General features: G+C 42.0%; 1 protein-coding gene across 1 annotated transcript in view; it reads right to left on the reverse strand.

The window, feature by feature from the left end:
- Positions 1 to 15,848, reverse strand: part of LOC135210273 (acylpyruvase FAHD1, mitochondrial-like) — a 60,203-nt gene extending 44,355 nt beyond the window's left edge. Inside the window, exon 1 of the mRNA XM_064243143.1 lies at positions 15,657 to 15,848. Within this exon, the coding sequence (XP_064099213.1) occupies positions 15,657 to 15,727 (71 nt within the window). The 5' untranslated portion in view covers positions 15,728 to 15,848. The remainder of the gene's footprint in view (positions 1 to 15,656) is intronic.
- Positions 15,849 to 26,196: the final 10,348 nt, after the last annotated feature.

Below are 26,196 nucleotides of genomic sequence, written 5' to 3' on the forward strand. Positions count from 1 at the left end.
ACGTAGCTACCGCTCTCACCTCATGAGCTTTAACCTTAAGCAACCCGAAGCATTCTTCCTGGTAAAGAAAATGTGCTTCCTTAATGACTTCTTTTACGAAAAAAGCCATAGCATTTTTAGACATGGGTCTAGTAGGATCTTTCACAGAACACCAGAGAGAACCTGAAGCCCCTCTAATACTTTTTGTCCTTTCTACATAGTAACGTAAGGCTCTTACTGGGCAAAGAACCCTTTCCTGTTCTTGACCTACTAGATCAGCCAGTCCTGAAATCTCAAATGACCTTGGCCACGGATGTGAAGGATTCTCATTCTTGGCTAAGAATTCCTCCTGGAACGAACAAACTGCTTGTTGTGCTTCCATCCTACTTGTTTGTTAATAGCTTGCAGCTCACTAATCCTTTTAGCTGTAGCTAAGGCTACCAAGAAAATAGTCTTCTTCGATAGCTCTCGTAAAGAAGCACTGTCCATAGGTTCAAACCTATCCGTCTCTAAGAATTTGAGTACTACATCAAGATTCCAAGAAGGAGCTCTGCAGTGTCGATCCTTCTTCGTATTAAAAGATCTGAGAAGATCTCTAAGATCTGCGTCATTGGACAGATCTAATCCTCTGTGCCTAAACACTGCAGATAGCATACATTTGTAACCCTTAATGGTTTGATTTGCCAAACCCACTTCCTTCTTCAGATACAGAAGGAAAATGATATTGTTAAGATACAATAAAGTTTGTTCATACTTACCTGGCAGATATATATATAGCTGTATTCTCTGAAGTCCGACAGAATTTCTAAAACTTACGACACACGTAGTGGGAGTTAGGGTGGTTAGTACCCATTCCCAGCCGCTGGGAGGCGGGTATCAGGAACCATTCCCATTTTTCTATCAGATTTCTATCTCCACTGTCTCCTGAGGGGAGGTGGGTGGGTACTAAAATTATATATATCTGCCAGGTAAGTATGAACAAACTTTATTGTATCTTAACAATATCATTTTGTTCATGAAACTTACCTGTCAGATATATATATAGCTGAATCCCACCTTTGGCGGTGGGAGAGACAGAAAAAAGGATTTTAGAAAACATATAAATGTATATGATTGACATCTTGGTTCCTTACTGTTAGCAGCTGACATTCGTGATTACTGTCACCCAAGCCTGCTTCTGCTTCACTAGAGTTACCAACAAGGTAGTGACCTATGTAGTTGGTGCGCTCTAGATGATCTGTCAACGGGGACGGGACCACAATGTGACTAGACCATGACCATACTTCCGAGGGCAACGAGGCAAAAAACCACCACCTAAGTTAGCCTAACAACAAACTCCCATATACCAAAGGCTAAAGGAAGGGACGACTGTACTCGGCAGCCGACCCTACAACCATAAACATACAAATATTAAAAACTCACCTACCCTTTTCTATGGGAAAGGATGAGTGCTACCTCCTGCCCCAAAATAGTGTCTGCGGCGACGTATGGTCCGAGAGAGTAACAGCTTTCATAGGTCGTTCTACACCTCCCGTAGGTAGTGAGAGGCGAACACTGAGTTACTCCTCCAAAAAGTAGCACTTAAAATGTCTTTAAGAGCCATGTTTTTTCTGAAAGGCTATTGAGGTCGAAATAGCCCTTACTTCGTGCGCGTTAACTTTAAGTATCTTCAAGTCACTGTCTTTGCAAGAAGCGTGCGCCTCTTTAATGGTGTTTCTCAAAAAGAATGCCAGTGCATTCTTGGACATGGCATGTTTGGTCTCTTGACCGAACACCATAAGTTCTCTGCAGAACCTCGGCAATCCTTCGTTCTACGAATATCTCTCTAAGAGCCCTAACAGGACACAGGACTCTTTCTGGCTCTTGACCAATGATCTCTGCCATACCCTTGATCTCGAATGTGCTAGGCCACGGATTGGAAGGGTTTTCGTTTTTGGCCAGAAACGACATATTCAAAGAGCAGACTGCATTATGCCCTTTGAAACCGACGTGTTTGCTGATAGCCTGTATTTCGCTAACTCTCTTCGGCCGTCGCCAGAGCAGTTAGGAATACAGTTTTCTTCGTCAAATCCCGTAGAGACGAAGATGAAAGAGGTTCAAAACGATTTGACATCAAATATTTTAGGACCACATCCAGGTTCCACGAAGGTAGCTTCGGTAGTGGTACCTTGGTCGTTTCGAAAGATCTCAATAGATCATGGAGATCCTTATTGTTAGCGAGGTCAAGACCTCTATGGCGAAAGACTACAGATAGAACGCTTCTGTAGCCTTTAATAGTTGACACTGCCAACTTTAGATCTTGTTTCAGATAAAGCAAGAAGTCGGCGATCTGGCTCACAGAGGTAGTGGTAGAGGAAACTCCTTTCTCTTACACCAACTTCTAAAGGCTGCCCACTTCGATTGGTAAACCGCGATTGATGATGGTCTCCTCGCGGTGGCGATAGCTTTAGCCACTGATTTCGAAAAACCTCTCGCTCTGGCCAACTTTTGGATAGTCTGAACGCAGTCAGACTCAGAGCGGAGAGGTTTTTGTGGTGGTACCTCTCGAAGTGGGGCTGTTTGAGTAGATCTCTCCTTAACGGAAGAGATCTCGGATAATCCACTAGGTAGAACATCACCTCTGTGAACCAGATCGCTGCGGGCCAAAAGGGGGCGATTAAGGTCAACCTCGTCCCCTCCGATGCTGCAAAATTTTCTCATTACCTCCCCCAGGATCTTGAAGGGGGGAAAAGCGTAGAGATCCAGGCCCGTCCAATCCCATAGCAAGGGCGTCTACTGCTACTGCTCCCGGATCGAGAACCGGGGAGCAATACAGAGGAAGTCTCGCCGTCCTTGATGTTGCGAAGATGTCCACTAAGGGGCATCCCCAAAGACCCCACAGTTCCTGGCATACTTCTTGATTGAGAGTCCACTCTGTCGGCAATAACTGTCCTTGTCGACTGAGGAGATCTGCCCGGACGTTCTCGACTCCGGCAATGAATCTTGTCAATATTGTGACTTCTCTCTCCTTCGCCCAAAGCAGGATCTCTTTTGCTAGAGAAAACAGGGAGCGAGAGTGTGTTTCCTCCTTGTTTCTTCAAGTATGCCAGGGCTGTGGTGTTGTCCGAGTTGATCTGAACCACACGACGGGAGACTTTGTACTGGAAGAAACTGGAGCGCTAATTGAACCGCTGCCAGCTCTTTGAAGTTTGATATGCCAGGTTACCTGTTCCCCTCTCCAGGTACCTGACACTTCCTCCCCCCCTAGAGTTGCTCCCCACCCCGTGGATGACGCGTCGGAGAACAACACTAGGTCGGGGTTCTGAAGCTTGAGGGATACGCCCTCTGACAGCTTCCACGGATCGAGCCACCATCTTAGATGGTTTCTTCACCTCTTCCGAGATGTTTAACTTCATGTCGAAGTTGTCCTTTCTGTCCAGCTGTCCGACAGAAGAACTGAAGAGGTCGGAGGTGTAGCCTCCCCAGGGAAACAAACTTCTCCAGCGAGGAAATGGTCCCCAGCAGACTCATCCATTCCCTCACCGAGCATGAATCCTTCCCTAGAAAGGCTGACACTTTTTCTATGCCTTGTTGCTGACGTTCCTGGACGGAAAAGCCCCGAAAAGCCACTGAATCCATCTGAATCCCCAGATCACCGATGGACTGTGTTGGGGTTCAGATGTGACTTCTCGAAGTTCACCAGAAGTCCCAGGGACGCAGCTAAAGACAGAGTCGTCTTCACACCCTTCAGGCACCGGGTCTGCGAGGAGGCTCGTATGAGCCAGTCGTCTAGATAGAGCGAGATTCTGATGTTGGAAAGATGGAGCCACCTCGCCACGTTCTTCATTAAGATGGTGAAGATAAAAGGGGCCGTACTCAGTCCGAAGCAGAGAGCCCTGAATTGAAAGACCTTCCCTTTCAATACGAACCGAAGGTACTTCATCGATTGGGGATGTATCGGGACGTGAAAGTAGGCGTCCTGGAGGTCGAGTGATACCATCCAATCTCCAGGTCTTAAGGCCCCCAGAACTGACTGAGGTGTCTCCATCTTGAACCTCTGCTTCTCTATAAAGAGGTTTAGACGACTTACATCCAAGACGGGCCGCCACCCTCCCGATTGTTTCGGTACAAGAAACAATCTGTTGTAAAATCCTGGCGTTGCCAGGTCTAAAACCTGTTCCACTGCTCTCTTCTCGAGCATCTGCTCGAGCAGGTCGAAAAGAATCATTCGCTTTGTTAGCGGATACGATGGGGACAAGTCCCTGGGAGTGGAAGTCCACGGGGGCGGCTTTATGAAAGGGATCTTGTACCCTTCTCTATGACGTCGAGAGACCAGGTGTCTGCCTCTCTTACTCTCCAGGCTTCTACAAACAACTGCAGCCTGGCTCCTACCGGTGACTGAAGGCACGATTTCTCACTTCTTACCCCTAGACTTGGAAGGGGTCTCTACCTCTAGGAAGGCTTCTTCCTCGAGGAGGAACGATCTAGCGGAAGTCCCCCTCCACGAAAGGGCTTCTGCTTTCTAAACTGTTGTGTCCAGACGACGTTGAAGGCCAGCCGGACGTCTCGAAGACTGAGCCAACAGGTCTTGTGTGGCTTTCTCCTCCTGCAGACTCACTGCCAGATCCTTCACCATAGCTTGGGGGAAGAGATGACTCGAGAAGGGAGCATACAAAGTTCTGTCCTCTCTGAGCGGGAGAGACAGACTTAGCCGCGAAGTTGCAATAAAGCGACCTTTTCTTAAGAACCCCTGCTGAAAAATGAGAGGCTAACTCCTCTGAGCCATCCCTGACGGCCTTGTCCATGCATGACAATACACTGGACAGCTCCCCCAAGCTGATCGAGTCTGGCTTACGAGATTGGTTGTCTAAGGCTCCAAGACACCAGTCTAAAAAGTTAAACACTTCTAAGGACCTAAATAGTCCCTTCAAAAGATGGTCCAGTTCGGAAGTCGTCCAAGAAACCTTAGCCGATGCTAAAAGGGCCCTCCTTGAGGCATCCACCACGCTGGCGAAATCACCTTGAGACCGACGTAGGAACCTTCAATCCTAATTCCTCGCCTGTCTCATACCACATCCCTGCCTTACCGCTAAGTCTAGACGGAGGCAGGGCGAAAGTAGTTCTTCCTTTTGCCTTCCTAGACTCCATCCAGGCGTTTACCTTCCGGAAAGCTCTTTTCGTAGATAACGACGTCTTCATCTTCACGAAACCTGGAGACTTACTTGTCTTCGACGACGAAAACTGAGAAGGAGGAGAAGGAGGAGCAGCTGGCTGAAAAGTATCGCCAAACGAATCACGAAGTAGTCGTGCCAAAACTTGATAATCTGACGAGGCAGACGTAGCAGGTTGATCATCATCAACATACCTCGAAGAACCGCTAAGTTCTCCTTCTTCCCTACCCGAGTGCAAGTCCGAAGGAAGAGGCAGAAGTCCTTTAGCTCCAAGTCTCCTATCTGAACGATGCAAAGAAGACGAGGGTAACGGATCCTTAACAGTAACAGGATCAGGAGTCACTTTTAGAGGCGAACGTGCCAAAGTCTCGGGAACCCCATCCGAGTGACAGCGAACTTCCACCTTCGCGTCCACCGAGGTCTTACTAGAACGTCTACGAGCGTCCATCTGAGCGTCCAAAGTAGCGTTCTCTCGAGCGTCCAAATCAGCGTCCAACCTAGCGTCCAGCGAAGCGTCCAACGGAGCGTCCATGCAAAGAGACTCTTCTACCGTCCCGCGAAGCGTCCTTCCGAACGTCCAGCGAAGAAACTTGATCCACTGCCCGAACCAACATAACGTTGAAGCGTCAACACTGTCAATGTCGAAGACGTGCAGAACGCAAATCGTCGTCAGCAGAAGCGTCGAAGTCGGAACGCCGGCGTCCTCTCTACGGGAAGGGAGAGGAGCATGCAGAGAACTCTCTCTAACTTGGCGTATAACGTCACCTCTAGATGAACCCTGGGGAGCCAAACGACGTCTAGAGGGCGAAATATCAGAAGACGGGGACGAAAAAGGAGCCATTGGAGAAGACTGCTTAGATCTCTTGATAGGCAGTCTATCGTCTTTCCTTCGACGCGGGACCGTCTCTTTCTGTTTCAGTAAAGCGTCCAGTTGCCGCTGCATCGCAATGATGATCTCCGTCTGAGATGTCTCCTTACGCGGAGACGAGCTGCGCTTGCGAGAAGGAGAGGGGCGAGGGGACGCCTTCTTCCTTCTCCCAGGAACAGCCTTGGCTCTAGAGCGCCTGGGGCGCTCGAGGGCGTCATCGTCGGATGACGTCCTATACTTCTTCTGGGGAGGAAAGGCTACGCTTTCCGGAGAAGAATGCCACTCAGACATAGCATGACGTGAAGCGTCCAGCTCTTGAAGAGTCCTCTTCAGAGGTCGCGAATCCGATCGAGATTCCCACCCCTTGCGCGGGGGGACGCGTCGGAAGACGAGAAACAATCCTTAAGGATACGTGCTCGAGCACGCACCTTAGCAGCCTGGGAAGCGTCCACAGGAACTGCTGAAGGGACGCCAGAGTCGGTGGGGGTTCCCGTAACCCTCCTTCGGCCTTCGACATGCCCTCTCTCCCTGAGTCCTGGGAGTCCGGCAGAGGTCCCAGCCTAGAGGCGCTATAGGGCCGATCTGACGCCCCCTCCACTTCACTAGGGGCACTATCACTGCACTTATTTTGCCTGTTTTCAAGGGCAAGCACTTTAGATTCAAGCGTCTTCAATGAATCTAGAATAAGCGAAAGGGCATTACCCTCCGCAGACACCACTTGAGGGCCCGAAGGCAACACTACAGGGTTAGGAGACACAAATTCTAAAGGAGGGTTAAAAAGGGGATACATTAATACCCTGTCTGCTACCCGACTTACTCCTGGAGGAAGACCTCCTAATCCTATCACGTTCTAAACTTCTTAACGTAGGATTCATACGTCTTCCATTGCAAATCATCTAAGCTTTCACACTCATTACAGCGCAAATCAAATCTACACTCTTGCCCCCTACACCCTTTACACAATGTGTGAGGATCAACCAAGGCTTTTGGAAGCCTAACCTTGCATTCCACCTTCGAGCACACCCTGGCGCTAGCAGAACTACATCCGACATTTTTTATTTTTTAGGGAAAAATCTAAGCCAAAATCAAAAAAACAGTCCAAATCACGTATGCCAAGCTATCGATCCAATCAAAAAACCAGAAAAAGTCAAGAGGATACTCAAGCAATATGAAAAGTTTTCCAAAATCCTGAGGCGGAGGTGTGAAACAGGTGTTTACGACACCGGCGACAGAAGAAATCTGATAGAAAATGGGAATGGTTCCTGATACCCGCCTCCCAGCGGCGGGAATGGGTACTAACCACCCTAACTCCCACTACGTGTGTCGTAAGTTTTAGAATTCTGTCGACTTCAGAGAATACAGCTATATATATATCTGACAGGTAAGTTTCATGAACAAATCTGCAATTTGGGTCACAGAGGTACTGGATGAAGAAATCTTCCGATTCTTGCACCATTTACGGAAGTTCTCCCACTTCGACTGGTACACTTTGATAGTTGAAGGTCTTCGTGCTCTCGCAACTGCCTTCGCTGCTTCTCTAGAAAACCCCCTCGCTCTGACAAGTCTTTCGATAGTCTGAATGCAGTCAGACCCAGAGCGAGGGTGTTCTTGTGGAACCTGTCGAAGTGGGGTTGTTTGAGAAGATCTACTCTCGTGGGTAGACTTCTCGGAAAATCCACTGTCCATTCCAGTACCTCTGTGAACCACGTTTGGGGCGGCCAGTATGGAGCTATTAGAGTCAGCCTTGTTCCTTGACTTTCTCTGAATTTCTTCATTACCCTTCCTAAAATCTTGAACGGGGGAAATGCGTACGCGTCTATCCCCGTCCAATCTAGTAGGAAGGCATCTACTGCGACTGCAAGAGGGTCCGGGACCGGAGAACAGTAATTCGGTAAACTCTTTGTCGCTGCGGTAGCGAAAAGATCCACCACTGGCCTGCCCCAAAGCTTCCACAGCCTCTGGCATACTTGTTGATGCAAGATCCACTCCGTCGAAAGCACTTGTCCCTCCCTGCTCAACAGGTCTGCTCTGACATTCTTTTCCCCTTGAATGAACCTGGTGAGCAGGGTGACGTTCTCTCTCTCTGACCACAGAAGAATCTCCTTCGCCAAGTTGCAAAGAGTAAACGAGTGGGTCCTCCTTGTTTGCGTATATATCTTGCCAGAGCTGTGGTATTGTCCGCGTTGATCTGCACCACTTTGCCGCTGATCCACGGTCTGAACGCTTTCAGAGCCAAGAAAATCGCCATCAGTTCCTTCCTGTTTATGTGCCAAGCTTTCTCTTCTTCGTTCCAAAGGCCTGACTCCTCTCGAGGGCCCAGCGTCGCTCCCCAGCCTGCGTCTGACGCGTCGGAAAACAATATCAGGTCTGGGTTCCTCTGCTGGAGTGACGTACCCTCTGCTAACCTTCCCGGGGCTAGCCACCACTTTAATTCCTCCTTTATCTTTAAAGGAATTGGAAACAGGAAGGAATCTGGTTGCAATCTTCTTGGCCAGACTTCGTTCAGAAAGAACTGTAAGGGCCTCATGTGAAGTCTCCCTAGGGAAATGAACCGCTCTAACGAAGAGAGTGTCCCCAGCAGGCTCATCCACTCTCTCACTGAGCATTGGTCTTTCGATAGGAATTCCTGCACTTTCCAGAAGGTCACATGGTCTTCGTCCCTTTCGGGGTGGGGAAGAAAAGCCTGGAAAAGTCACTGAGGATATCAGAATCCCCAAATAAACTAGCTCCTGTGTGGGGATCAGATGTGACTTTTTCAGGTTCACCATCAGACCCAGCTGCTTTGTTAAATCCAATGTGAGGTCCGTGTCCTCCAGATATTGTTGCTTTGATTGTGCTCTTATGAGCCAATCGTCCAAATAGAGACTCTGACTCCTAACAGATGAAGCCATTTCGCCATGTTCGCCATCATCCTTGTAAAGATTTGAGGGGCTGTGCAAAGCCCAAAGCAAAGGGCACTGAATTGATATAGTATCTTGTCCTGGATCACAAATCTCAAATATTTCCTGGACCTTGGATGAATCGGAATATGGAAATATGCATCCTGAAGGTCCAGCGTCACCATCCAGTCCCCTGGACGTACCGCTGCCAGTACTGAATCGTTCGTCTCCATCGTAAACTTGGTCTTTTCTACGAACAAGTTTAGCTAACTTATGTCCAGTACTGGCCTCCAACCTCCTGAAGACTTCGGTACCAGAAAAAGACGGTTGTAAAAACCTGGGGATTCGTGATCCAGAACAGGTTCTATGGCTCCCTTCTCTAACATACTGACAACTTGATGCCAAAGAGCCTCTCTCTTCTCTAAATCGATGTAATGAGCCCCTAGGGCTCTCGGAGCTGTAGCGAGAGGTGGTTTCTTTAGGAAGGGGATCTTGTAGCCTTCCTTCGCTACACTTACAGACCAAGGATCCGCTCCTCTGCTTTGCCAGACTTCCCAGAAGTCTAAAAGTCTGGCCCCCACACACGTCTGGAGGACTTCGAACTCATTGTTTGGTTGAGGTTTTCGAACCTCTTTTGGCAGGAACTCTTTTCCCTCTAAAGGCTGGTCGGGAAAAAGTCCTACCCCGAAAGGGCTGCTGTGCTGTCCTTGTTTCCTTCGGTGTCTTCTTTACTACCTTTGAGGGCAAATACTTCATTACTGAAGACGTCAGCAGGTCCTGTGTAGCCTTCTGTGTAAGGGAAAGCGCGATATCCTTAATGATGTCCGGTGGGAAAAGCTGTCCTGAAAGTGGGGAGAACATCAACTCCGACTTTTGCGCATTCGAAACTCCTTTCGCAGCGAAAGAGCACAAAAGAGATCTTTTCTTCAGCACACCTGCCGTAAATAGAGAAGAAAGCTCATTAGCCCCATCCCTCAAGGCTTTGTCCATACAGGACATAATGCTTCTGGGTAAATCCGAATCAGAAGGTTCTTCAATCTCTAGAGTCCGTGCCAAAGCCCCCAACGACCAATCAAGGAAATTAAAGACTTCAAAAGTCCGATAAATGCCCTTCAGCAAATGATCGAACTCTAATATCGTGGAACTATCCACGATATTAGAAAAGTCCCCCTGGGAGGAGGCAGGAACTCCCAGGCCAAGACTTTCCCCCGTAGCATACCACACACCAGACTTCAAAGCTAACTTGGCAGGTGGAAATGCGAATGAAGTTTTCCCCCCTTCTCTCTTCTCCTTCAACCATTCATTTATGCATTGAAGGGCTTTCCTAGCTGTGATCGACAGCGTCATTTTCAAGAAAGTACATTTCTTGGGTGCTTTCGTCTTGGAGAATTGAGACAGCGGAGATAAGGGAGCAGAAGGTTGAAAATCTCCTTCAAACAACGAAAGAAGGCACTCAGTTAACTTCTTGTAATCCAAGGAAGGAGCTTCCACATTCTTGTCTTCCTCCGAAAAATCCACTAAGTCTTCCTCCTGAGAAGAAATATCCTGGAAATCCAGATGTTGAAAACAATCCATATCGGGTTCCTTTTCCAAAGCTTGTCTGGAAAGCGAATGCGAAACTGCCTCCTTATCAAGCACTTCCGCGTCTTGTCGAGAATAAGGCAGATCAGCGCGCTGCCGCCTGCGTCCTGCGTCCACCATGCGTCCATCATTCTTCCTCTTGCGTCCTGCTTCCTGCAGCGTAGGAGAAACGTCCCTCATATAGGACACACTGCGTCCTGTATTACGAGATAATGCCGCCTGAGCAAGAGGAGGCAACGATTTATCTTGCGTCCTCTTGGAGGACTTAACTGGAAGAGAAGCGTCCTTACGTCTAACCGAAGGTTGTTCTGGTCTTTCCCAGGATTTAACAAGGACTGCTAATTTCTCCTGCATATCTCTTAACACTGCCTTAGTTTCCGCTTCCTGACGAAACTCCTGAGGAGGCGGCGAACGAGGACGCACTGGGCTGCTACTGATAGGTGAGCGATGCTGACGTCTACGAAGCGCAGATTCTTTATTATGAGAAAAACCGCCCATCTCGCGGTTAGACACGTCTAAAGGACGAAAAATCTTCTTCCTTTTGATAGGGATTGCGTCCTCATCTTCCGACGAAAATACCTCAGGGCTACTCCAACCCTCCTGTTCGTAAACTCTTTCATCCTGGGACGAGGTCGGCATGTACGATCTCTTGAGAGGACGCGATTCTTCCAAAAAACGTCTCTTCCTTCCTGAAGCCTAACTATCAGAAGAATAAACGCACTTCCCAGTCACGTCTTTTTCTCGGCGTACTGCTGCAGCCTGGGAAGTAACAACAGGACTGCCTGAGGAACGACTGATCGTGAGTAAACCCCTCTCGCCTCCCTTCGACTTTCGACATGCCTTCTCCCTTGGGTCTGGGAGCTTGACAGAGGTCTAGGTCTAGGAGCACGAGAGGGACGATCAGGCGTCCCCTCCACTACACTGTCACCAACATTAATCACTTCCACTTTATCCGTTAATCGCTTGATCTGATCACCCATGGAAGCCAGGGCAGCGAACACTTTCACAATTTGCGGGTCAGTAGTGTCCTCAGATACAGCAACGGGCGCAGGAGAAACCTGGGGGGAAGGTGCTACTAAATCTACATTAGCATGAGCTGGAGAAGACACAGAAATAGAATCATTCAAAGGTTTACCCGAAGAACCAGATCTCTCACTTCTAGACACTGATCTTCTCACCCGATCTTTTTCCAGTCTTTCAACATACTTCACAAGAGTCTTCCACTCTTTCTCATTTAGACTTTCACATTCATTACACCTATTCTCCCACGTACATACAAACTCTCGACACTTCTTACATACAGTATGGGGATCCACCGATGATTTCGGCAGTCTCACTTTACACCCTCCCTTCTTTCACACAAACTCTAAACATACTCCCTGAATCAGACATACTAATGCACGATCAATTGCGATTGCCAAGCTAACTTTCCGAATACGATACCACAATCCAAAAAGTCAGTCAACGAGCAGGAAATTCTATCAGAGAACCAACAATGATGTTGCCGGTTCGGCTGGCAGAGAAAATCTGAGGAAAACGGGAATGGTTCCGAGCACCAGCGCCACGGGAACGGGGTGGCAATCACCTGAACTACCAGTGTACTAGCGGTTGCCGCGAGTTTTGAAATTCTGCCAGTGCGACAAGAGGATAAGCTATATATATACCTGCCAGGTAAGTGTCATGCATAAAAATCATGAATATGTAAAAATATTTATGCAATTCATGACCTTATACTGCTGTTTAACTATTTATATAATAATTATCTAGTGCACGTTTCTTTTCCTTCTTCTACTAAAAATCGTAGTTCTCTTGGATAAGTAGTGGTTGGAAGTCTGTGTTTACAATTGTTGTGATGAAAGTGCCCCAGCGTCTATGGGTACAAGTGGTGTGCGGATTTAGGACAGGAAATGGGAAGTTTGTTGACACAAGCGACTCCGCAAACATCAAGATGTCGTCAATTTTAGAAACATTTTAAGTTGTAAGTAAAAATTTCGAAAGCTTCATGAGGGTAGTGTGCACTGCATTTGGTCACACTTTTCATTACCCTCTGTTTAATCTTAATCTTAAAATATGGCCTTAATTTCTAACTTTGGAGAAAATACTTACTTCGTAAGGAGAGTAGAGGTCTCGAGCTGTTCCTCTCACCACCAACAACTGATGACCATCTCCGGTGTCAGGATGTGTTAAAAGTAATTTTTTGGAGGGTGGCCACAAACGCGGTAGTCAGTGGGTTGGCCAGTCCAGTCGGTTGTTTACCCTAATAACCCTTTACCTAACCTAACCTCGGGAGGGAGGGGGGTGGGGGCCGAGGAGGGGGCTTTCACCCTAGTTTGGAACACACCCACGTAATTTTCGAACCCTCTTACACTGCATTGCTACCCCGATATTTAATGGCAAAACCAATCAATCATGAACAACTTAAAAGAATAAAAGAATTACTACTAGGGGGAAAAAACCAACGACTACCAACCCTTATCACGGTTTTCAGGTCTTATTCACTCGATATTTAAATGGTGAAACAAGAATACAATTACAACTCCAAGCATACCATTCAAAAGATTGAAGTTTCGTCAACATAATGTGATATATGAAAGCCCCATACGAACTAAAATAAGCATGTGACGCTCTTCGTAAAATATGTTTTCAAGGCAGTTTTGAAATCCAATATGGCGGCTACCGTGGGATGTACAGTTTTGTTTTAGATTAGTGACGAAAATCATCTGTTCCCAGCCTTCCCAGCACTCATTTTTGAACAATGTTAGCATATGTATGTAACGTTTATTGATCTTACTCAAGATTGCAGTTGTAATCAGCACAATAACACACATTTTTGTTGCCTATATTACTGAAAGTATGAAACTTTTTATTCCCTGGGTCATGGTTTGAACTGAATTCATTCTTACCTTGTAATCGGTGGTTTTTATCCTGACTGCCATCACAACTGAAACTCCACAGTGCTTATTTGATTGTTATTATACACATTTTGGTCTCAGTTCAATCCACATTGCACTTTAAACCAGTTGCTGTTCCTGGTTCCTAAGCGCGCGCGCCACAAACACAGTTACGAACAGCAGACGACGAAACTGCAAAGTTTTATTCCTAAATTGTTTACTTTACTCGTTATTTAGTTCAAATTTACTTTGTTATTTAAACATTTTAATTTAATTCATGTATATTATCCCTTTTTTGCAACCAAATTACCCCGAAAAATTACAGATATTTCTAAAGTAGATACAATCAAATGTTTCTAACGTTTTCGTACATCTGGCTGCCGAAAACCATAGAGGAACGACTACGGATAAGTGAATTATATAAATTTTTTTTTTTTTTTTGCTTTTTTGTTTTTGCTAGCACTTTTCATTGATTTCAGTCTATATTAGTATTTTGAATTTCTTTAATAACCGTATGCCAGAAATAAATGTAACCTTTAATGTTTGCATGCTAAGAATGGCAAAATCATTGTTGCCACATTAGTGGAGGCTTCACACATACGTCGTTTCATTATTATAAACTGTTTCCATGAATTCTAGTTGTCATAGTAATGCAATAATGATAAAATTGCTTTAATATTTATGTATATATACTTCCAATACATAGCCTAATTTCACCAATTTCCACGTTTTGTGTGTAGTCTTATACCCAGTTTGGAGGGTCAACACATACCGAATGGCAACAGAGAGAGAGAGAGAGAGAGAGAGAGAGAGAGAGAGAGAGAGAGAGAGAGAGAGAGAGAAAGGAAGGCGAAGGAACGAAAAAGGAAAAAAGGGGTGGCGGTGGAGGGGGGGGAGGGAGAGGGTAGGTGGAGCTTTATACGCGTGTTCGTATCCATTTCTGCATAATGGAGTTTTTGTCTCTTGGTACAAGGATAAGTGTCGTTATTCTTTACGATTAGTGATTCATGATACCCTTATAAATTACGGCACTGGGTGTAATGCACTACAGCAAAATCTCGTTCTGATACGAGTGTTCGTTACAGAAATAGGTATTGCCCAAAAATGTGCTTGCACTGTCTCTGAAACCCATAGTAGGTATGCTGCTTAGTTGTCAATGAAGTTTTTTGTAATCAAATATTTTTTACAAGCTAGCTATTGAATAAATTTGTATTTTTCTCAATCAAAACATATGTCCCTCAATGGTAACTTTCCTCTTTTAACGACTTTCTGGTCATTGCAAATTCGGCCCCATAATTTCTTATGGTGCGAAAACAGAGGCACAGGGACCGAAAACAATTGCGTCACACTACGGAGATAATCCGGCAGTAAAACATCTTCATATATCCAAAAAGTAAATAATAAAGATATATATGCGCATTACAATTATACCAATTACATGAAAAGCTGATAATCTGCATGAATAACTGGTAAACTGTTCTGCAAGAAAGTTGAGTAAAGCAATTATTTACAATAGGTACAAAAGTCAAGATGTTGTGACGTCATAATACAGGACTTAAAAGAACGTTCTAATTCCAAAAAATATATAATTACTTAAATTTGAGTCAGAATCGAGTTACTTTTTCAATAACAAATATTTTCAAATTAATCATCATAAATATGTAAAATATTGATGTTTTACTATTTATTTAAAAAATTATTGAAGAGCACTCTTCATCGTCTTCTTCTACAAAACAGTTGTTTACTCGGTGAGGAAAAGTTTTCCGATTGTTGTGATGAAAGTGCCCCAGCGTCTGTGGGTACAAGTGGTATGCGGATTTATCACAGGAAATGGTTAGTTTATTGACACAAGCGACTCTGTAAACATCGAGATGGCGTCAATCTTCTAAATATAGCTAGGTACTTCAAGTTGTAAGTAAAAATGTTGAATGCGTTTTGGTGAGATTTGCACAGCGTTTGACACGGTTTTCACTACCCTCTGTTTAAATCTTAAAATTTGGCCTTAATTTCTAAATTTGGAGAAAATACTTACTTCGAAAGGTGGAGAAAATACTTAGGGTACTTCGAAAGGAGAGTAGAGGTCTTTAGCTCCGTTTCTCACCAACAAGAAGTCGCGACGATGCCCATCTCCGATGTCAGGACGCGTTATAAAGTACTTTTTTTGGGATTGTCCAAGCTGATCGTACATGGTCCACTCTGGACCCTACGGTTTTTTACCCTATACCATGAAGTCTACTTAGGTAGTAGCTAGGTAGGTAGCATAGGTACTACCCAAGTCGCGGAGGCCGGCTTAAATCTACCTTCTTACCTGTAATTCCTGCCGACAGCTATTATATTTCTTCCCCAGTGGACGAATTTAGCAAAATTCTGGCCGGACATTGTCAACTGTCGATGTCTTTGACGTATGAAACGGTATAATCAACCACAATACAAAATGCAAAACCACTTCGTCAGGACCACTAAGCTTGGTTTGTTTTGAAATCGGACTTTGATCAGCTGTTATCTGTTCGGACTGTTCCATATCTTTCCCTAACCTTGATGTAATACTTACGAAGCCGTAGAGAATACCAGATTCTCAGGAAGACCGTATTATAACTTATTTTATATAATACCTTCACTGAAATCAATTAAAAAGGTTACATTGTGACAGCTTGATTTAATATTGTAAGGATGCGACAAGATCCTCCCAGGGAATCGGACACACCAAACGCTAAACCGATATTAGAATAAGTTTATGAGGTTTATTTCATTCTGTTTTTCTTAAGATGAAAACGACCGCAATGGGCTCTATAAATGTGATAATGATGAATTAGTTCCATGTTTTTATAATTCATAAATGAAGAATGACAGTAGACTGAAGAAGTTTTCAGCTCTACAGTGTTACACATTCGCGTGGGACGATTTACGTAACATTATTGTTCAAGTTATTTGCTGTTATAGATTAGGGCCGCACATGTGGTCAGTATTAATTAAAAGAGCGAGAATCAAAACGTCCTTGTTCTTATATAATTTCCCGTTAATCTTATCTCTAAAGATAATTTAAGGCTACGGGAAAACAATGTCGCCTAATTACTTTATCCCCGGAGTTTCCATCCTGGGGTACAAGAGAGAAGCTATACATTTTGTATACTCTTCATGGGGTTACATTGGATCTGAGAGAATAGCCAGTAATGTGCAATACATGGTGTAATTTGCATTGAGATGGCACATGGTAGCGTTTTTTGTTCATTTCCTCAATTTAGTAAGCAAAATTTTTACTCAAGTTATATCAGGAGTAGGGTGAATAACAATCATTTTCCAGAGACACTCAAAGGAGTGACAATATCACAATATGAATTTCATTGTTTTTCTTTTTCATCCTCAATTTCTAGGGGTATATACGCAAGAACCTATAATAATGTCCAAGGGGTAGTGCAGAAGAACAAAAAGGTTGGGAAACCCTGCTTTATCTAATAACTTGAGAATAATGTTTAAGAATTACATATTGTGCCAACTAAACTCTCTCACGGTCACCAAGTCTACGCTTTCTTGTGGAGCTATTCTGTAGGAAAATAAATAACCTACTACAGCTATAGTTATAACTGACCGATTTTGAGTAGTAGTTAACAGTCTTCCCTCCTGTATCAATAACCCCCAGGCAGTTTATTACTTCTGGTTACCTGAGGCAAGTCAAACTGGAAAAATTGCTGGTAAAGGCGAATCGATGCTACTATAGTATATCTACCTAGCTATATTCGCGACCTACCTAAAATTAGGATGATATATATATATATATATTATATATATATATATATATATATGTGTGTGTGTGTGTGTGTGTGTGTGTGTGTGTGTGTGTGTGTGTGTGTATATATATATACCCAACAACCAAATAAAAGTCTATATGGAAATTTAGTTAAAAGTGAGGTATTTAACTAATTTGTATTACCAAGAACAACCCACTTAAGACGTAGTATTCTTTAATAAAGTATTTAATATTCCTTCATAATAGGGTGTGGCTATTACTGCACCATCTTTAATTCCATTTTCACTTAGTAAGTAGCTTCATTTCATTTAACAGTAATTCATCATTAGCTCATACCCACACTTTTTTTTTAACTCTTATAAAAGTACAACAGAGAATTGCCTTTACTTTATAGCCAATGTTTACTACTCCACCCTCCTTCACAGGAGCGTAACTGGTTCCAAAAAGTTGGTGGGGACATTGGGGTGGGTGGTGAGCGAAGCGAGCCTGTTCAGCAGCGGGTGTGGGGGGCCGCCCTGTCAGCATCCCCACCCCCAAAAAATTGAAATTTGTGCACTTTTTAGAGGCACTCTTGATTGATTGATTGATTATGGAATTTAGGGCATAGCCCAAGCGCTGGGACCTGCAAAGGTCATTCAGCCCTGCAGTATTATATGATTGAATGAAATGAATTAAATGAATGGACACGAGAATCAATTAAAATCTCTCACACAGATGACCAATTAAAACTGCAATTAAAAACATCGAACGACACACAACAACCAAGACCAAGACGATCTCACATCACATATCAACTAAACCAAAACCATTCAATCTCACTCAAAACCACTTACACTGCAACCAAAGAATCCCACAGTTGAAGTCACACACACACACACACACAAAACCAAATAAATAAAAAACTGACATGCATACATCCATTCAACACCATTTAACCTTAATTAAAAACGGCAAATAAAATTTTTAAATAATAATCAGGTACTTAAAATGATGACTATGAACAAAACAATAAAATATAAAATCAATATAAAATAAAATAAAATCAACACAATAAAATCAATGATTTAAAATTTGCCACCACTAAACTTCATAAAAAATCTCAATACATTTTAAAAAACTCACTAGTGCAGAAATATCTGCTTTGTCATCTAGAACATCGGCAAGAGATTTTCCATCAAGATGGAATCTCTGCCTCTGTTCTCTGTAATTTACACAATACACCAGGATGTGCTCCACTGATAAGGTAGCATCACACCTAATACACACTGGTGCACTACCACCTTCTAAAATAAATTTATGGGTTATCCTAGTGTGCCCAATACGAAGTCGCCCCAAAACAATTTCTGTTTTCCTCTCTTTTTGAAAAGAAGAGGGCCATTTTTCTATGCTTTTCCTTATCTGCTTATATTTCTTATTGTTGGCGAAGAGCGGGGAGGACCATCTCTCTTGCCATTTCCTCAAGATGTACGACTTGATGGATCGCTTCATATCTACATGTGGCACTTTGGTTACCTGATAATAATTACTCACAGCCGCTTCCTTTGCATATCTGTCTGCCTTAGAGGCATTCTTAGGCCTACAAGGACAGGTAAACTAAATAAATATGGGTGGTTTAACATTAAACATCTGCAAGCAATTATGTGTCATATGTATACGGATGCCATGAAGTATTTGGTGGACACGCTTTCCCTAGCACATATATAGATATTTGTCAATAGATGTGCGTTATTGATTTTTAATATAAATAAATATACATATGTAAAATCACGAGGACAATTTTCTTATACAGGAAACAAAGCACCTTATTTCGCCCCTTCCCAGATATACTACAATAATAATAATAATAATAATAATAATAATAATAATAATAATAATAATAATAATAATAATAATAATAATAATAATAATAATAATAATAATAATTTTCATATTCAAGATCAAGAAATTACAAATACTAATACATATAGGCTACAACCTACAGGATATATAAAGATGGTGCCATATTTACCGTATATTGCGATGCATCCAGAGTACTAGACATTCATACAAATTAAAAAAGCATATAGTAACTGTTCAGCAGGAGGAGGCAATATAGCTATATAACAGGCAGCCAAGACTTTTTTCTTCCTTTCTAACATAAAAGAAGAAAGAAAAAAAACAATACTACGTAACTTCATAGGGTTTAGAAGTTGCCAAATATACAGGGTGTCCATAAAGTCCCAGTACCATTACAAGTATTTATCGCTTCTAATGGTACTGGGACTTTATGGACACCCTGTATTTTGTCGAGCAATTTTGATTGAGCTACGAATTCGTTGGCTATGGTGGATGTCATCCAAGCTTGTCAGGTGATCTTGGCGTATATGACAAAGGACTATTATATGTGGTTGAGTCGCATCTGTGTCACAGAAGATCAAAAGCAGGACCACTTTGCCCCAAATGAATGATAACAATATATTTGCTGTGGTATACTTGACTCGTGTGGCGAAAAAGATGGACTTATAGTGGACTGTATTATATGCTTAACGTTGTTACTTGGTCAAAAACCGCTAAAAGCCTTACGTAACAACTCCACAAAACTCCCTTTGCGGTTTCTAAATTACGGGGAGATATCTCTCAACCCAATTCTAACGAGGATAACACGCCAATATCGTTAATGAATAGTACCACAATTAAGTACTTTCACTTACTGAGCAGTCCTTGTAGACATGAACTCAGATCATAAATCGCTATACGAGATACGACGAGAGGTACGCGCCTCTCTCTCTCTCCCCTTTTTTTCTCTCTCTCGCTCTCTCTTCTCTCTCTCTCTCTCTCTCTCTCTCTCTCTCTCTCTCTCTCTCTCCTCTCTCTCTCTAAAATCAGTTGCGAGTACTCACGGGTTGATTTTCAGACCTTAGAGGACCGCTGTGTTATCTCGTTTCTAAAAGTTATTTGCATAACCTTAAAGTATGAACACAATAAAGCTTTATCAGATCAATTTATATTCACCATCCACAAAACTGAAACATAGGAAAAATGAAATAAAATCGAGGGATATTGAAACGTATTTGATAAATGTAGAGTTGAAATTAATTTAATAACTAAAAGTTAAACATATCAAAGAATAATAACATATAAGTGACGAATGAAATTAATCACTCAAGAGGAATTGTAAATCAATGGCACTCAAATGAAACAAATTACGACAAAATTCAAAGAATCAGGGCAATCGCCCTTTCTAAATCCACACACACATCACTACACAACACTAGATAACAGGTCACCTCAAAAGTTGAGCCAAGAAGCTGTCCGTTCCGTCCTGACTCCTGCTGCTCCTGCATTCGGGTTTTGTTGGGGAAAAGAGACAAGTTATGCAATTACCATAAATGCTGAACTGACTTACAAGGTTATCATGAACATAAAAAACTTTACAATAATTATCAAGTTCGTTGTCAAAAATAAATTCCAAATATAATAGCGTTCAACTTCAACATATTTATTAAATGTAGTGAATTAATTAGTGGCGTGTGTCAATACAATTTTGGGCGGTATCATGCCCATACAGTGTACTACGCACATACGCATACACACCCCTAGAGGGGCATGCAAAGGAGCGATCAGAGGGGCGAACTACTACCCTTCCTTTCCCCTCCCGATCTTTTGACCTCTCCTAATGGCTTCTCTGGCGGGAGGCACAAACAAGACCCAATAACACCAACTCTTACCATACGTAATATGCACAATACATTCACCAAGAACAATTTCATATATATAAAGACAAATGAATTATCATATCTAAGACAGTAATTATACATCGTTACTCAAACGTCTACTGACGTTTATGTCAAAAGACTTCGTCTTTGTGTAAAACCATCTTTTCGGTGCTAAGCGCACCACAGATATTACGTACTAGAACATAGCAAAATCAGATCAAATAACGTTAAGAGTGTCATTCTCGAATAGATGTGGTTCTTTCACCCTTATTATGTCATGCAATGTAGACGTACATATCTTTACAAAATATATGGGCATGCGAATATATTTGGTTTTCACATGAATACAAATACAGTAACATAGTTCCTGTCTGTCGATTACCTGACACACGGCAATACGCAGTGAAAATTAATCAATGATTTCTTATGAGACAGACACCAATAACTATAATAAGAGAAAAATAGCATGGAAACAAGTGAATACACAAAAATATTAGAAAATAAAATCGTTGTGAGAGGAATTCCTCACAACTCGTCTTCATAAGTAAACACTAAACATCAACAATGAAACGTTCGGCATTCGAGAAAGAGAAAGAAAGAAATACAATGTACAGAAATAAATTTATCTTTCATGTTCCTGAATAAATTAATAGTTAAATGAATAATAAATAGATGTTTAAAGTACTTTACAATATACCGAACGTACTTTCTAACTTATATACATTTTCTTTAGATCTTCAAAGAAAACTTCTGGACACTGTTTTTAAGGGGTAACAATTCAATTTTGCTTGTCTTCGTAGGCGCGTGACAATGAACCATAATATTTATTATTATTTTGGGGGGACAGATTATACGGTGTCCCCCCTAACTCAAACTTTGGGTGGGACACGTTGTTTTCCTGCTAACTGGCTGGTAATTACTTTTCCACAATACCTTGAAAATACATTTGTTATCTGTGGTGTTCTAAAAGGGGGGTGGCGGTCCTCCCCGGGTGGCAGCTTGATAGGGGTGTCATAAAGGCTCATAGATTATATTCAATTCCTCCGTTTGATGTTTCCAGTTATTATTATTATTATTATTATTATTATTATTATTATTATTATTATTATTATTATTATTATTATTATTATTATTATTGATTTTCTGAAGCAGAAATCGCCCGTTTTCTTTATACGCTTGTTGTAAATAAGTGTGTCACGTTTCTTTGCTAAGGTATACTGTGCTTATTTCTTTGTCTTTTCGCTTATATATTCACATTTGAATGCTGTGATTATGCTGAAAGGTGGACCTCACACAAAAATATTTGCAAACGACGGAATAAGCTTGGAGAAATGCTGTGTAAAGATCAAAGGTTTGAAATTGTTCCTTAGAAGTCAGCGCAATGAAATTGTAGAGAAAGCAATTGCATATGTAAGTCAACTATGTGAAGAAATGGGGATATCCATGGAAAGACGAGGAAGAATAAAGAAAAGAATGCCTGGAGAGCTTGCTAAGGATAGCGGGCTGACATTGCAAGAGGGAATGAGGAGATCAATGTTTGAATGTATAGATACGTTTAGTCAAGAACTGAATGTTCGATCAGAGGCCATTCAGCCACACACCTTGCTCTCTGTAAATAAAGAACAACTTCGGGAAAGCATCTCAAGCATGTCTAAGATTTATTGAAATTCTGGAAGAGGATGTCAAAGTGGAAATGATGCGACTCAGAAGACACGTGGAGGCCGCCAAAATCACGACTGAAGAAGCAAACACTTGGACGATCTTGCCGTTTCTGAAGTTCATTGTCAAATGGGCTTTGGAGAATTCTTGCAAAATTTATCTCTGTGCATGAGACTCTTTTTAACAATTTGTGTATCAGTAGCATCATGCGGAAGAAGTTTCTCTAAGCTAAGGCTTATAAAGGATGATCTTCGATCAACAATGAGTCAAGCAAGATTGAACAGTCTTGCTATAATTTCTATAGAAAATGTATATGTAAAGAATATTAATTTTGATGATGTAATCGACAAGTTTGATGCTGCTATGGCATGTAGAATGATAGTGTAAAATTGGTCTTATTTAGTAAATCAGAAGGAGAATATTTAGCTTCATCTAAAGATGCTTTCTTTTACATTGATATCTTCTCTGTTGCGAAACAAAATTGGTTTTAGTTGCAATTAAGGTTTTATCTAGCCTACAATATGCATGTATTACAAGTGGCTAAGAATGAAATGTCAATGTATTATTATTGTTTAAGTATTAAAAGATATCAACCAAAAAAAAAAAAAAAACTATATATTAATTCCTTATCAAAATTCTCAAGTTATTGGGTTAGTGTGGGAGTGGGGTGGGGGTGTGTGTGTGTGTGTGCGGATGCAAAGGAATATTAGCCTGGAATAACCGCGCCCGGAAGCCAAATACTCTAGGAACGCCTCTGTTTGTTATCCAATTCTCAAAATTTTTGGGGATTATTGACCAGAGCTTTTTGAAATATAGTGAAAAGTAGACCAATTTCACTACATTTTCTTCAATTTGGTTCCAATGTTCCTCCCTTGTTTTACAAAAATCATTAAAATAAGTTATACCTAAAAATTTTACAGCTATCGGAGAAGCATCAGTAGGTAGCATCCTCATTCATTGTTAAGATCTTAAATTTTTTTTCTATCCCTTCATCTCTATACATACTACAAGAGAGCTATATCGTATGCATACCCAACAACACAAATTCTTAGATTATTTGCCATTTTAAGAGAATATTTATTGTATGTTTGTTTGTACGGTGTTTTTACGCTGCATGGAACCCGTGGTTATTCGGCAACGGGACCAACGGCTTTACGTGATTTCCGAACCAAGTCGAGAGTGAACTTCTATCACCAGAAATAATACACATCTCTCACCCCTCAGTAGGAGAACATTTACCAACTCTTTGTTTCAACAATCTATACAACGGGTCTCGCGCAATTATAAACAGCATTGTCGACAACGGACAACCTTGTCTAACACACACACACACACACACACACACACACACACACACACATGTTTTATTAAAAGTAATTGCTGTCTCAGTTGCGTTAATTTTATAAAGGTTCTTCTATATAAAATTTACGCAGCCGAGGCAACAATTACTTTTAATAAAACATGATATATATATAGTATATATATATATATATATATATATATATATATATATATATATATATATATATATATATATATATATATATATATATTTAAATTATCGTATGTGTTTGTGAGTGTGAGTACAGAAAGTTTTATTCTAGTACAAGTATACGGAACTGATTTGAACTTGGATAGAAACTTTCAATGTACAATCTTCATCTCTAACATAAAGGCACGAGAGGTCAAAAGCGTTCACAGGGGGGGGAGGGGGGGCGGCGGGAAAATATATCCAAGGACCACACGTGTCAGGTCACATAATATTCAAACACGGTGTCGTCACCATCATAATAATGTTATAAGTCGGGCAAAAGGTCTGTCTCACACGACGTGGCGGGACATAGTTTAGCTATGTCGGGCTGCCAAGTCGTACTACACTCGAGATCATGAAAAAAAGAGCAGAGTTATGATAGCCAAATGAATGAAGCGGGAGTTGGTGTAAACATCTCAGAAATAGAATGTTTCAGAAATAGAATGTATGAACGACGCACTGGGAAGGAATAATGCCTAGAAATGCCTCCTGGCTTAAATCAAATATTTCCACAATTTGGAAATTGATATAAAAAGTAGTACTACTACAGTAAATCGTACTAGAAGATAATCACGTGACTCCTTTGGTTTTGTAGAAATGAGAGACAGACAATTCCGTCAAACGCTCTTTATAAGAATCATTATAGAATGGAATATATAGTAATCAGGCCAAAGGCAAAGAGCTGGGACCTATGAGGTCATTCAGCGCTGAAACGGACATTGATAATAAAAATGTCTGATAGGTGTGAGACGCACGATCATGGCTAGCCTTAACCTTAAAAGAAATTAAAACTACCGAGGGTAAAGAGCTGCAATTTGGTATGTTTGGTGATTGGAGGGTGGATGATCAACATGCCAATTTGCAGCCCTCTAGTCTCAGCGGTTTTCAAGATCTAAGGGTGGACGGAAAAGTTCGGAAGGACAGACGGACAGACAGACAGACAGACAGCCATCTCGAGAGTTTTTTCCTTTTACAGAAAACTAAAAACAAATTAAAAAAAGACACTATCAGGTGACAGATCGCAGAGGAGACTCGCAAGTGCTTGCGTCAACGCAAACACAGCTGTCGCAACACAAGAGGACACTGACACTTCACAAAAGACATCCAGGGAGACAGATAAAAAAAAAAAAAAATCTGTCCGCCTTCTCTATGGCACTTATAACCCCTCTACGTCCTTGAAGCCTGAGCACCATCCACGTGTGGAAGTGTGTCAAAGTTCCTCATTCCTTTGGAAAGGGACCCAATGTCACACTCTTCTATACAACTCAGGTACCCGGCCTTCGAATTTGGCAGCCTACGTCCCCGTCGAGGGCTTCATGGTTAAAAGGTCTTCCTTCTTCCAAATATGAGTTTCCTCGTTGGACGAGTGGTTTTCGCGCTCGGCTGCCAATCCGAAGTTCGATTCTCTACTCGGCCAACGCTGAGGAATCAGAGGAATTGATTCCTGGTGAATAGAAATTAATTTCTCGAGGTGATGTGGTTCGGATCCCACAATAATGTGTTCCGTCCCGATGCTAGGTGACCCGTTGGTTCCTAGCCACGTAAAAAATATCAAATCCTTCGAAGGGCCAGCCCAAGGAGAAGAGCTGTTCATCTGTTCAGTGGTAAAATCTATGATATACTTAACTTCTTAACTTCTACATATTAAGGTAAAAAGATAAGAGGTCATCTTCTTTGTTTTACTACTTTGGCTTCGTACAAATACAGAAGAATGCACGAGTCAGATTTCTAATTTTTTTTTTACCTTGTTATAAAACAAGCAAAATAACAAGAAAGCATTCTGATGTGTTGACATTCTGTACCGTAGATATAAAAAACACTCGACAAATATCCGAATAAAAACGAAATTTACACAAATACAAGAACAAATATGTTAACAAACATATATCAGGCAGGGAAACTATACTATTTCTTAGACAATAATGTCATTGCAAACAGTATGGCGAAAACAAAACCAATGCAGTAAGTCAGTTACACTTATATTGATAAAATCAACCGGCCACAAACTCAGGAAGGAAAACTTTCACAACTCAGTCAACAGACGCCTAACTGAAAGGAAAGCAATTGGATACGCGAGTGATATGATCGCCATGCAGTGGTAAATCAACGTGGAATTATGGGTAATGTCAATCAGGAAGGATATCAGCGCATGAAGGAAATACCATCAGCATTCTACCAATCAATTTAAACTATTCGTCTAAATATGTTTTTAAATCGC

This window comes from Macrobrachium nipponense, chromosome 39, assembly GCF_015104395.2.
Source record: "Macrobrachium nipponense isolate FS-2020 chromosome 39, ASM1510439v2, whole genome shotgun sequence".
NCBI classification, from domain to species: Eukaryota; Metazoa; Arthropoda; class Malacostraca; order Decapoda; family Palaemonidae; genus Macrobrachium; species Macrobrachium nipponense.